The sequence below is a fragment of the Micropterus dolomieu genome, linkage group LG05, assembly GCF_021292245.1.
Source record: "Micropterus dolomieu isolate WLL.071019.BEF.003 ecotype Adirondacks linkage group LG05, ASM2129224v1, whole genome shotgun sequence".
Classification (NCBI taxonomy): Eukaryota; Metazoa; Chordata; class Actinopteri; order Centrarchiformes; family Centrarchidae; genus Micropterus; species Micropterus dolomieu.
This window is the reverse complement of record NC_060154.1, coordinates 22,856,552-22,871,246: the sequence shown is the minus strand read 5'-3', so window position 1 is coordinate 22,871,246 and position 14,695 is coordinate 22,856,552. Positions and strand designations below refer to the sequence as shown.

General features: G+C 41.1%; 1 protein-coding gene across 7 annotated transcripts in view; it reads right to left on the bottom strand.

Moving 5' to 3' along the window:
* ncanb (neurocan b) overlaps positions 1–14,695 on the bottom strand; it is a 220,533-nt gene that overhangs the window by 86,683 nt on the left and 119,155 nt on the right. For all 7 annotated transcript variants that reach the window (XM_046049658.1, XM_046049657.1, XM_046049659.1 and 4 more), the window contains 5 exons: positions 12,301–12,530; positions 12,041–12,209; positions 7,437–7,611; positions 5,260–5,387; positions 1,286–1,579 (listed from right to left, as the gene is read on the bottom strand). In XM_046049658.1, coding sequence (XP_045905614.1) covers positions 1,286–1,579; positions 5,260–5,387; positions 7,437–7,611; positions 12,041–12,209; positions 12,301–12,530 — 996 coding nt within the window. The remainder of the gene's footprint in view (positions 1–1,285; positions 1,580–5,259; positions 5,388–7,436; positions 7,612–12,040; positions 12,210–12,300; positions 12,531–14,695) is intronic.

The window sequence follows — 14,695 nt, the reverse complement described above, 5'->3', positions numbered from 1 at the left end:
GTTACAACAAACCATTGTATTTGAAGAATTTATTAATAAAAGAGAATGACAGAGAATTACTACAACAGAAAATCAGCTGGTCCAGAGACCTGCTGCCTAGGGCAGCTTTGGTCGTCTGGCCCAGAGCAAAGGGATGAAAACTCATTTAGATAGTCCAGGTTTCTATGTTTTGGGGAACAGAGATCCTCTCCCCGCCTTGAGTGAGCATTCAAGGGGAGGAGAGGAACGCCAAGAGAGGAAAACCATAAAACAATCTCACAGTTCTGACCCAAAACCCAACGTATGTGGACACCTCATATCAGTATAATAATAAGAAAAGGTTAAGGAAAAGAGAGAGAGAGTGAGAGAGAGAGAGAGATACATAACAGTAATAGTAATAGTAAATGTAAAAAATTACAGCGCATGCTGCATACTGGATTGACATGTGGCTCGGATTCTACAAAATCATGTTTAAATAAACATGTATTGTGTTCATGCCATATTAATGAGATTGAATAGACAATATTGTTTACATTAACCAAATTTATGCTATGAAAGAAAACATATTAACATTTTTATCTACTTTAAGCTATCTGAAAATCATCATTTGTTTTAAACATTCATTTAAATGTGCATACAACTGTTGGTACAATGAAGAGGTTCATCCATCAGCTGTTTGTTTTGACAAATGCACTGCTGCTCTGCTCTCATGCTGTTCTCGTTTACTTAAAATGACTGGGTTATGCAGATGTTTTGCTTAAATGAAAATTGAATACGCTGACGTTGTGAAAGATGAAAATGTCTTTCGCCCCCCCCCCAAAAAAAATAATTGTCAAATACTTTGATAAATTATGAAATATGCAATATCAGTGAACAGAATGTGGTGTAAAGTCAATCCAAAGTGAATATGAAATTAACTTCTTCCAGTCTCAGTTGGTACATGATAAAAGTCAAGGTCAGACACAGAGTCACTGCAAACCCCAGTAGGTCTCATTCATGCTCTTGCTCTTTCTCTCTCCCTTTCTACCTCGCTTTGCCCTCTCTCTCTCTCTCTCTCTCTCTATCTTCTGTGTCTCTCTTTGTGTTGCGGTCTCTCTCTCTCTCTCAGGACCCACTACACACAACATACAAGCCCTCAAAGCCACCAGGGGGGACACAAATGTCACACAATCTCTTTGCAACTACTTCATGTGTGACACAAACATCTCGCGCTAATTAATAACCAGAATGGAACGCAAGTCCCCAGACTTCCCTCTCTTGTTGCCATGGCAATTACCACAAGAGAGTGCATCAAGTTTATCAGTACCTCCGTAGCAGTAGGCGTCGAACAGAGCTGTGGTGTCGGGGAAGCCGGTGCGGTTGGGGTTGCTATAGACAGTCCGCACCCCGGGCTCGTCTCCGCCGCAGTTCTTCCGCGGGACGTTGATAGGGTAGCGGACGCTGCCGTCAGCCAGCCAGCCCGGGTCACACTGGTCCAAGCCAGCCTGCCAGGCGAGGTAGAGCTGCCCGACAGTGGCCAGCTGGGCTCCCAGGGAATGGCAGTGGGTGGAGGCTGTCGCCAGGCTCAACTTCTCCGGCACTGCGGAGTGGAAGACTTCACCTGAGAGGGGAAGAATGACAAGAGAGACAAGTTCAGTTTAGCTTGTTACAGAGCATGGTGGAGAGCCTGAAGGGATTTTAGCCCTCAGATTTAGATTGTCTTTGTTCAGTTAGCTTATAAGTGTAAGTTTTTGATAGAGTTAGTTTTGTGGTTTGTTTGGCTGTTCAAAGTGATGTAGATACATTTGAGTCTGTGTGTGTTTTTTGTCGTGTGTATGCGCATGAGTCAGTATTTTCTTTTACTTTAAAGACAATAAGTTCTAGCCATTTCTTTCCTTTGTCAGCTTTGTCAAAGTAATAAGAGGTGGAGACTTCAAAAGCTTTGCTTGCTATGCATATGAATGCACTTTTGCGTAAATATAATTTTAAAAAACAATTCAAAAAACAGACTATATAAAGACAATCCTTTGAATTCAAAGCAGTTGCATAGAGGGAAGTACACAGACTGCGACTGAAGGAGAAGAACAAAGGAGAAGCTGAAGAAAGATGGGGCTGGTGTGGATAAAATACAGTAGTGATGCAAAAATAGGGCTTTAGCAAGTCAGACAGAGAGAGCTCAAGAGTATGGAGGACTGATCCTGACAAATTTAGAAATAAATACAGAAATAAATAAATGCTCAATAAATAAATATGCATCTGATTAAATGCACAAAAAAAAAGTAAATAAATGTAAGCAGTAATTAAATTATACAATTATTTATAAAATTATCCATTTTAATTAGATTCTTTATTTATTCACCTTTGTAATAATTACCTTATTTATTTATTGTCCATTATAATCTTCAACTTTATTTATTAATGACTTATTTTTTAAAAATTTTCAACTATATTTATTTCCCCAATGGTATTTATTTCTGCTTGTCCTTTCTGTCCATTTCTGCCTCATTATGCAAATAAGGAGGGTCTGTGTCTCAAGGGCTGAACTTCTCTCCTACTGGTGGACCAGTCAGACGGGAGAGCTCTAGGCCTACTCTACCTGCACACATCAACAAGCTTTTTCCTCACACAGTCAGATGGCTTCCTTCAGTGCGCTGAGGTGTTTAGCAACTCTATTTGAAGACAATACTACCAGCCATGTCTTCCTTCCCTTTTCATCACATCTGAACAGCACAAATAAAATTATATGATCAGAAAATCCACTAGCAGTTCAGTATGTGATGAAAAAATATGAGCTGGACGAGTAGAAAGTGAGAATTGAGAAGCATAGAACAGATGAACAAGGTCGATGTGAGGATCCTGGAGATTTATAACAAGAGTAAAGAGTGACGTTCCTGATTTTATTGAACTGAGATGCGGAAGTGAAGGGACAAGGGTGAAGACGCAAACAAAATGAAAGTAGAAAGAGGCAGAACGGGATTGTTTGAAGACGGATGTGTGAGATGAAATGCCGGAAGATGACTATTATTGTCAATTGCTGGATACAAAATCTAAAGGTGGTCATGTAATCTTCTCTGTTCTCTGTTCATATTGTCTACAAATAGCTCTATTACCTCCCACTACTATTATGCTTAATAACAGTTGTGTTCATACCACATCAGTGACTCACTAACCCGATACACTAACCCCTGTAGTGGTTCTGTGGTGTTAAAAAACCTGCTGTGCTCATGATTGTTCTTTGGACTATACAAATATAAGAGGTGGTTATGATTTTCGGCTTTTTCCCTCTCCTTTATTATAAATCTTTTTTGTGCATGTAAAGTCCGCCCCAAAGGGAGTTCCCATCTCCCACAGAAAACACTGTTCTGAACTGTCATCTTTATTGCAAAAAAAAAGGATACAAATCATAAGTGACTTATCATAATATACGTAACAATATACAAACATAATATGTAGACAAAATACAATAGAGTTTTGCCAGGGGAAGCTTATAGGTCATTATAACGAGAAGGAGGACCATATGTTGACAGTTTTAACAGCCTTTTTGTTGTTGGAGCCAGAAATCAGATTAATATAAAGTACAACTTCATGGAGAAAAGTACAAAATTTGTTTTTTTGTGCTGAATTTACATTTATGAATGTGGAATTTTGCCAACAGAATTAATAGATTTATAACGAGGAACATCTTTTCTTTACTTTGACTTCTATAAAAGCAAAATACACCATTCTCCCACAATAAGGCAAAGTCTTTATAAATATGGTCAATGAAGTTTTGCCAATATGCTCTGGCGTGTGAGCAATACCAAAAGAGGTAGCTCATTTGTAGTCCAGCCATTTCCCTTTCATTCCTGTGACTACACAGGGATGAAAGCGAAATGCGAGTCATGTAACGCTCGCCAAGCGGCTAGTCCGACATGTGCTCAAAAACACTGGTGGAAAAACACTGAGCTGCAGCACACACCTCTCCTCTCCCTTCCAAACACTAGCTATGGACATAAATGTGTTACTGTGATGTAGAGACAGAGCTCAGCTAAAACTTTATGGATGAAAGATACTTTTGTTACAGATTAATAACTCACCACTCTGAAACTCTTGCTCCAGCCCCTCTTGCTATATATATAGCTGAACCGAAGCCATGTTTACCGGCTTCTCACTGACCCGCCCTCCTCTGCTTCTGATTGGCTAGTAGTCCTTAACTAGGAACTGCGCATGTGCAACTCCCAACAAAGATCATGTACATATAGGCAAGATGTATCACTCCATAGCTAGCAGTGACAGCACGTGATGGTGTGGCTGTGGGTGAAGGGTGTGACAGTGAAAGAGTGATGTAATCAGACTTCTGACAGCTAAAGTACACTGCAATAACAGAAACGCTGTGTTGGATATATATGTTGCAGTGAAAAGAGTGTGTCAGAAAATATCTAACGATCTAAGGAAGGAGTAGCAAGTGCCAACCAGAAAATTCATTTGCCCATGGAGTAAATTTTAAACAATTATTAGTGGGACATCAATTGGATATACAAGCCCTCAGGTTATGAGGACATTGTTTAGATTAAATACAGATTTCCATCCTAGCTGGAAGTAGGCGTAAATCCACAACCTATTTTTTAGATTTGGTGTTGTTTTGATGGATCTGGCTTTGACATTGTCTATGCAAACTAGCACTGTTCACTAAGCTTTCCCCTCTAGCACAGCGCATATGGAAATCTTTGATTTTATCCTAATCTTATCAGCTGTGGCTAGTTGCTTAACTAATGCTGACTCCATGAGTTGGTTGAGCTTGTCCGTCTCCAGCTGACTTGGTAATAATTCAAGTGGACTTTTTAAAACCAGAATAAATATGCTCATGACATCATGCTAAAAGACTTAAGGCTAAAGCTGCGTGCCCCAGGTATAACGTAAGCATCCTCACCAATTGATGATCATGTAGGAGGCACAAAAATTATATCAAATATAAGGAAATGAGTTAAAATCAAATTCAAAGGCATTTTGTCCACCTGTTGTAGGTCTTTACGAGCTCTACCCGTGGCACTGCAAATCAAAAAGTAAAGTTTTAGGATAACACTACTGACCTACTTAGCTTATGCCTGCAGGAGGTAGTGATGTGAGAGCTGGACCCAGTATAGTCTCTCTCTCTCTCTTTCTCACTCTGCTCTCTTCCCCATCCTCTCCAACTGCCCGCCTCCTTTCAGTGCTAACAGAGTATTAAGTCCTGGTCACAGCGTTCTTGCGCTGTACACCCATGGCTTAGTGGACCCATGCATGACTAAACCCAAATTTACGGTTGAAACACCGGACTCCTACCTTGAAGCTGCTTAGCAAAGCAGTAGACATCAAACAGCTCATCAGGGGACCTATTGCCGTAGTTACGGACTCCAGGTGAGTACTCGCGATCGCCATAGCAACCTGGCCGAGGCGACTGGATGGGATACCTGCAGATAAAACCAAGAGAAGCGGATGGAAAGGGTGAGAGAAGGAGATTAATATAGCCTGGGCATGAAAAAGGCAGCCACAGACAAACTTGGCTCCCCAGGGATGAGTCGGTGTTCACACGCATACAAAGTAAGATGAAAACTGCACTACACTTTTATCATCTTCTGCCCTGAATACAATGAGTTTAAGTATATCTTTCTCCCATAGATTACCCAAATATATTATCCAAAGAATAACACAAAAATAAACACATAAATATCCCCCTGCACTTCAATAGATACAATATTCTTCTAAATATTCTGCACTTGGTATGAATTTCACAGAATGATTACCCAACCGTTTACTTGAAATTGTTCTGAAATGTGTTTAATGCTCTGGCAATACAAGAACGCTACAGCTTTACAGAGAGAGGGAGGTAGAGGTAGGAAGTCAAGGAGAGGTTAAAAGAATCAGGAATTCCTTCAGTGGCCTGGCAGGCCTGTGGGGCCGAGAAAACAGAGATCTATATTCAGGCTCCAACTGAGCAATTATTCCACGAGAACATTGATTCCAGCAGCACCAGGGTACAGGCAAAGAGGCTGATTAAAAGATTACGCTGGGCATACAGGGACTAGGAAAAGATCACACACACACACACAAACACACACACACAAACACAAACAATCAAACATGAATGCAGGAGACACACATGCCTGCACATAACCATAAACTTGCGGTGCTATTCTTAAATAGCAGCCTGTTTTCATCAGAGTATAACAAGAGAACTAAGTCTTGTAGTGTCTCTGGCCTCAGCCTCTTTATTTCTGCTTGGTGGCTGATGAAGTGACGGCGGATGTCTGTATTTTTCCCACAGCATTAATTGGACACTTTCCTCCTGGCTGATGTGCAGTCAGAGTCTACTGGATCTGGACCAATTAGGTGGCTCCGGAGTGAAAACAACAGGAGTGTAGGACGGAAGGAGATAAAAAATTGGGAAGGAAGCCGCACCGCAGGAAGGTTGTGAAAAAGTCTGCTTGGCTACTGGACCAACAGCGATTTGAAATTAAAATGTAGATATGGAGGAAACTGTTGAGACTCGAGCACTGACTGATAATGTTAGGAGGGACTTTATGGAAGATGGTAAGCTTAAACACACGCAGCAGCCTGACAGACAGCTCAGGGGTGGGGGGCTCTCTAGTGTGCAAACAAGCGATTTGGTCCAATTATGTTGCACAGTTTTGTGTTTATGAAAACACCAAAAAGCCTGTGATCAAAATCACTTTGACACTGCCACACATCTTTCATATAGTCATCAGTTTTTCTGTTTTCAGATATATTTTTAACAGCAGAGTGCATTTATTTTTGTTATAATGTTTGATCATGTGGCAAATTATCAAAAATACTAGGCTGAAACAACAGTCTGATAGAGATTTTAAAATAGCAAACCGGTCCAGCAAACAAGAGCTGTCACAAACCTTGCTACTTTAAGCTCAAGACTGCTTATTACTGTCTGGCCCAGGATATTCAGATGCTGCTGTGATGTATGTGGCTATTGATGAAGTAATGCTATCAATGTAATTAGATCAGAGAGATAATCTTACAGCGTTTTAAAATGTAAGATGTTTACATTTCTCCTCAAATACCAGAGGATTGACTCATAGCTGAGAATTTGTCCAGTGGCTGGTGCTGCATATATTACAGGAGGTATTTTCATCATTCAAAGAAGACTCATAATTATGTTCACAACTCCCATAACGCATGGGTAACTGTGTTTTATTTGTTGACATGCCAACTCCAACTAGAGAGCTAATTAGTCTTCTTCTTCGCTGTTTCTTTTCTTATTTAGTTTATTTTGTGTACATACTACTTTGGTGAAATATCACACTCAAGCATGCCCTTTACAACAAACATAGGGGCTGTAGTGATGCTGCCAATTTCAAAGACCTTTGCGTTGTATCACAGTAGCAACCACAGTGACAGTGAAAAGTGTTCTCTTGAGAGTTACTCCAACAGTGGCAAACAATAGCTTTTGAACCAGATACTGTAGTATGCAGAGTTGAGAACCTCACCGTACAGTCTGGTCAGACAGCCAGCCAGCATCACAGTTGTCATATCCATCAGCGAAGGTGGCCTGCAGCTGGCCTGGTGCTGCGATGACCGCTGAGTTCTCCACACACACCCTCTTGGCGTCAGCGAATGAGAGGGCGTAGCGGTCGTGAGGGGCCCGGTAGTGAAATACCACACCTGGAGCAAAGACATACAGCATGTGATAGTAAGTAGGGAGGATACACCAGAGACCGTTGTGTGAATTTATGACCTGCAACCTCTGGGTCACAGAAATGTGTATGAACGGCAACCCTGGGCCATTAAAACAAGAGTGTGTACACGCTCACAGAAACACGAACACATAGCACTGTAGACATCCTCATCATGTACTGACATTGTTCCATCTGTGCAGGAGGAAACAACAGCAATCGGGTTCAGCAACCTGCATGTGCGAGTCTCATTTGCATCAGAAAGTCGCTCGGCTTATCATTAGAGAAAAGAGATGTTGCCCTTGGATACAGTGTATGACAAACAGTGGTGATGTTTATTTTACTGCTTTAACAGTACACAAGCACACAATGTCACCCTGCTGCCTGCAGCCGCACATGAAAAGACAAAGAAGGCAGACATAGAAATAGTGAGATACGATCATTCAAGGAGATGCATGTATTGAACCACGGAGACAGAAAGAGCTGGTGAGGGGTAGACAGGAATGCAAAAAAAGACATGTTATAAAAATTGAAAGTAGCAAAAAAAAAAAAAAAAAAAAAAAAATCAACTGGGAATAAAGTGAGACACAAATCCCTTTGCTGTGAAAGGAGCATATATTTCGCTTAAATGAGAAAGGAATAGCTTCAGAAGTGTCCATCTAATGTTCCCTCACCTCCCACCTCTGCCTGCCATTCACGCAGTGCTGCTCCCCTGAGGAGCATCCAGCGACATGAGAGCCAGTGGGCGTCTGGCTACTAACACGGCCCCTTTATCTTCGCTGGCTTTGTCTGGGAGAGTGACAGAGATTCCTGTGAGATCGGGGCCTGCGTGGCAATTTGAGCATCAGCACTCCAGGCTATGGGCGAAGAAAGTAAGTGGAGCCATGTGTGTTTGTGTGTCACGAGCACACACACACACACACACACACACACACACACACACACACACCCCCCCAGCAGTCCATCAGGCCATTCTGTCATCTTGGTTTTATCCTCCTCTTCTCCAAAATGTGGAGCAGAAATCCCTCCTTTTGTTGCTCCATTTCTTTTCTTATAATTTCTCAGTTACCATCCTTTCTCCTTTGAGGCAGTGGGATCTTGTCCAGACAGAGATGCTAGCGGGCTGGCTAATACGTACACTAGAGAGACAAATGGGTTTCCTCTCAGTATTGGTAACCCAGACCTATTCCACAGGAGGGTTGCATGCCCAATACCTTATCCCTCTATTTTCACCCTCTGCATCTTCACACATCCCCACACAGTCTCCAGGGAGGAGAACGGGAAGGGTAGGCCCTATGCTTTATGACTGTATAATGCCCTCATTGTTGAATAGTGCCTTGGCAGTACTGTTTAGTACACTACACTGCATTACAACACAATATATGTTACAACATTAACTTTGTTTAATGAAAATTTTAATTCTCCTTTTGTGTATAAAAGTACAACTATAATAATACTTTAGCAATTGGGTGTATTTCTCAATGTTTCAAAAAAAGACAAAAATGTTATTGGACAGATTTGTAGAAACTACAGAAAGGAAGTGTTCTAGCTTGCGTCAGCTGTCTTTGTTTCATAGGTCCTGACATGATGATGGAAAATGACCAGATATACAAAACTCACAGCAACTTTCCTGGCACTGTGAAGTATAGCAATGTAAGGATTCATGGAGTTAAGCAATGGAGTGCTCATATCAGAAGCGTGGCTTACATTAACAACGCTAGTCTCCAAGCTTATTAACTGCCTGTGTGTCATCAACACACATACAGTATATCTCTAAACTCATTACCAGTGTAAACACTGTCAACCAGCATTTCATGCCCCCCTAACCCTAACCCTAAATTAATATATTTGAAACTTAAAATTTGCAACTCACCATCAGATGTGAAAACAATTACAATATGGCTGAGGCACGTAATAAATGGCACTGTGTTCTAATTGGTGAGACACAGCCAATTGACCAGTCAATATGTGCCAAGACAAAACAAAACAGAGACTAAACAAGGAACGTGTAAGACAGAGGTAGCAGGGGAGAAATTAAGAAAGGGATGACAAGAGAGGAAGGACATCTCACTGGGGCTTAGGCACACACAAGTTAGTCTATGAGAAGAGCTGTGTGGATTAATATGATATTGATATAGCTGAGCAGTATCAACACCTGCTAATTAATACGTTAAGCACTTGGTAGAATTAGTGTGAGGACGGCTGTGGTCTGCCATGTAGCGTGACTGCCAATTAGGACTAAGCCCTGGAGATGGCTACTCCTCGCCAGCTACGTAATTGGTTTCTCTCTGAAGGAGTGGTTTTCATGGCGTGTTAATCGATTGGCCAAGAGGGGGAGGATGCAGGGGTTTCCCAAGCATTTTGACAGGGGTCTTACTTACTAAATGTAAAGTGCCCTATGGAGAAAGATGAAGTGCTCTGTTTGCTTAAGAAAACCAGTTAGCATCCTTGTTGAAATAATGAATTTATAAAGACATAGTGGCCTTTACAAACACGTTTCCACACACACATATGCATGCTTGCACATATTCACATAATATATATATTATAATATATATAACGACAATAGTCCTCCTGGATTCATTTTCTTCACTTATGTTTTAAATCTGTATTTTGTCATCACAATTGTATATAGTATAATTTTCTATTGTGATTCTATTCTGTTCACACGACATCTATTGTAGTCTGTCTATCCTAGGAGAAGTCTCCCTCCTCTGTTGCTCTTTCTGAGGTTTCTTCCATTTTCCCCCGTTTTTTTTTTTTGTTGGGGGGGGGGGATTCTCTTTCGAATAGAGGGTCTGGAAATGGAGGATATCTTATGCTGTACAGTTTGTAAAGCCCCTTGAGGCAAACTATGATTTGTAATACTGGGCTATATAATTTTTTTTTACTAGACTTGACTCTTAATGACACGCAGCATTGCCATTGTAGTGTGCCTTAGTGTCTTAGAAATAGAATAAGGCTACTGGGCTTTCAGAGTTGAGGTTAGCGACACTAGCATGGATTTGTGGAAGTTGCAGCATAGTGTACGGTGGCTATTGCCGTGTGTGATTCCCGGTAGTCATTATGATAATAGCTTATTATTAATAATAGTGAGTGACCTGGAAATAATCTGATGAAAGCTCTGCCGTTAAAATACTCTGACACAGTAATTATGGGTCTACTACGGCATGCTCCCTCCAGGTAGTCTGGTAATTCTACAAATATGGATGTCCTGGATACAGATAATGCAGTAAATGGTTTGCCCATTTAGTTAAGCCACCGAGAGCCATACAAAGCTCTCGGAGTTACACCATTTGACAATAGCATACACTGCTGGGTTCCTACCTTATTGGTTTCATTAGGCTTTCAGTGCATGAACAGCACCTGAGTGGCCCAGGTCAATGATGTTTAATGTGTTCTAGTTCCCTCACTGTTTCCCCATCATCATATATTCAACACAGACAGTAAACAACCCTGGGTGTTATGGTTATATTAGCCTGACATGGAAAACAGGGTCATTATTATTCATAGTGGCAGACCTTGAGAGCAATGGGGGAGCTGTACACAAGCAAAGAGTAGAGTGTTGATTTGCTGAGACAATACTTTGTGTAGGTGAAAACATGCACAACGCCTAGAATTACATAAATGGCAATAATTACTTTGGATATAACCACTCATCAGTTGAAGTTAATATTACATTTGCTGAAAGATGATACCGAATCACAGAAATAATCAGGTTTATGAGGGCAGTAGCAGATTCTGGCTTGCTCGCTCTTTCTCTCTCTATTCCAATAAGACTGTAGTGCTGTGACTGTCCAGTGTTAAAATCACTGTACAACACATTACAATGTAGAATCAGATTAAAACAAAGCCCTAATTGGATAATTAATGACAGAAAGTGAATTAAATATTCATTAACTTATCTTGGTCATTGTCCTTTACCTTGCACATTGAAAGGCTTGGCTGGCAAAAGGAATATTTACATTTTATGAGTAACAGGCAGATTAAGTGCTTGTGTTTAAACCTCTTGAATATTGCTAGAATGTGTAGTTTGGTTTTAATCTTAACAATATCTGTTATCGTAACTGGCCACGGAGCCATGTTGATGTATTTGCAAAGCACCTCTTCTCTTTAAGTAAAGTTTTAGCTTCTGCAAATGTATTTGAGCTTTATGACCTTGCAACAGGATGATTGGGTTCTTGCAATCATTTAGTTACAAATTAGAAATTAGAAATTAAATATAATATATTCAGGTTCTCAATATAAATATATATTTTATTACATTAGGCAGAACATTAAATATTTTCCAAGTCCTGTAATTGTTTAAGAAGATTACCATAATGCTTGGTTTGCTCTATCATGACATTTCCCATCCAGAGTGTGACATAAATTCAAATTCAATGGCTGCCTTGCCAAAATGTCTACATTTTATTCACCTGTGACCTCCAGGGGAACTGTGTCCTGCTCGTCATTGATGCCCACCACAACCTCACAGCGGTACAGACCAGAGTCGCTGGAACGTAGCCCTGACAGAGCAAGACTGGCGTTGTAGCGGTTCTCATTGTAACCAGGCAGTGTTACGCGTCCCTGGAAGGCCTTCTTCACCTGTGTGTGGAAGGGGGGGAAATTAAAACACTGTTCTTCTAAAACTTGACACCAAATATTTCACAGTGGTGCCCCTCAGCCTTTACTATACCTTGACCACATTGTCTTTGGCCACCAGGACCGACTGTTCCTTCTGGAGGCCGTCGGAGCCTCTCTGGCCCCAAACCTTGGTCCACTTGATCCTGGGGGGCTCATGGGATGAACTGGCACTTGGGCGGAGGGTGAAGAGGCAGGGGAGGAGAACAGTTTTGGACAGCTCCTCGCTAATGGTCTGATGGGTCACCTTCCGCATATTCACCATAGTGTCGGCGTTGGTTATGCCTGACAAGAGGAGAGGAGAGAAGAGGAGAGGAGAGGAAGGGAGAGGAAGGGAGAGGATAAGACAATCAATGCCATCTTGTAAATGAAGCCACAGGACATTATTTCTCATTACATTGGAAAGACGTTATTTAATTGCTTCTTGTATAAGTAAACATGCTCTCCTTCTAGGTTCTTTTGTTCCATCAGATCCTCCTGGTTGTGTAGTAAAAGGGGAAGAACGCACCGTGTCACTCTGATTATTGGTCATTGATCCAGCAGACCATTACAGTGCTACCTGAACAGTAGGAGGCAGGGCTAGATTGCAGAGGGAAGATTTCACAAGTCCTTTCATAAGACATTCATCAAACCTAAATATGCATTATGGGATCAATATCAACCACCTCTTCTTAAAGTGCCACCACCACTGTAGAGATGGAAATATAACTTTCATCGAAACAACTGATGACAGAGAGAAAGTCTAGGCTGTGTAAGCAATGTAAGCTCTGGCATGAGCCGTTTTGTTGAGCAAAATTCTGCAATGCTCCACTGCATTTTTGTTTGTTGTCTTTTCTCAAAACTAATTTTACACTGGTAGAGTAATATCATACATTATTATTATCCTCTAATCCTGTGTCACCTTGCCTTCAAAGACAGAGGTGGCTCATTTGCATTGCAGAGGTGGCTCATTTACATTGCGGAAGGAAATGTGAATTCCACTCTTACAAAACAGCGATGCAGGTTTTCATCTCTGAGCTCTTGATCCAGCGTGCACAGTTGGTGAATGAGGTTTACATGTAAAGCCTTAAGCCTAATCTGACTCTTTTCTAGCTCCCTTATCAGTCACTTTCCCCTTTCTTCTCACTACTGAGAACGCAGGCAAAAAAATGTCGCTGTGTCTAATCTAATCTAATTTGCCCCAGCAAGAATGCATGCATTTCCCATCATCTAGTCGCTTCATAACCACACTAGCAGCTTGGCTCTAAGGACAGCAATGTCAGTCTGACGGTTAGTCAGTATATCAGCAAGTGATAGACGGACTGCTGTGAAATTGTATACAAAGATTCATGCTCCCCACAGGATGAATCCTAATAACTATGGTGATCTCTTGTCTTTTCCTTTTGCACCACCACAAAGTTCACATTTGTGGTTTTGAGTGGAATTTCTCAACAACTGTTTGATGGATTGCTATGAATGATTTGGATGAAACACAATAACTTCAGTGATTCTCTGACTTTTCATCTTGCTTCATCATCAGGTAAAAATGTCACTTTGATATAATACTTTGATTTATTTAAATTAGTGAACATTACCATGACACATTGCTAAAGTAAGATGGTGACCATGGTAAACATTACCTAGTAAATATCAGCATGTTAGCATTTAGCTCAAAGCACCACTGTGCCTAAATACGTTGCCTGATTGTTCTTTCTTTAATAAAACATTTTTTGCGTCCTACAGTAATGTAATTATAAATATGACCAGGAGAAAAAGTTACGTTGGAACTTTATCAACCAGATGGAAGAAATCTAATGTCAAGCTGTTAAGACTGACTGAAGCAAGAGAAGAAAGAGCAAAAAATAACAGAATGAAAGAGCAGAAAAAAGGCGCTCCCTAGGTGGGTGGAACAGACAGTGTGGTTGAACGGTGGAGAAAATGAGCCTATTGATTCCTTTTCATTAGTGTCAGTTTCCACTACACACTTTCTGTGTGTCCTGCGCCACTCCCGTTTGATTGGATGCACGTTAAGGCACTACAGGGGTGGCCCCTCCTGTCTGTAATTAAATGGCAGATTGGTGGAACAATGTTTTTCCAGCGGTTACAGGCACACCGCTGCATGAGTCGCTCAACCTCTCTGCCTTCCTTCTCTCTGCTCTGTCATTTTTCTCCCCATCTCCTGCCATTCCCTTTTCCTCTTCCTCCCTCGCAGTATGGCCACTTGCCAGTTCTCAGATGAGCATTTCATTTCTTCTACTCACCTGCTTATTTTTTTTATCTGGAAATCTTATTTTTTTCATCTTCAATCTGTATAGAGTTTAAAGATATAGAGTGATTTTTGGTTTGATTTTCAGGATCAGATTTTTCCCTCAGCCATGTCGTGAAAACTTCATGATTCAGCTTGAACCAATTTTTGCCTCATCTTTGATTGCCATTTGTGCCAATAGTGGATGTACTATACGAGGTGTGTG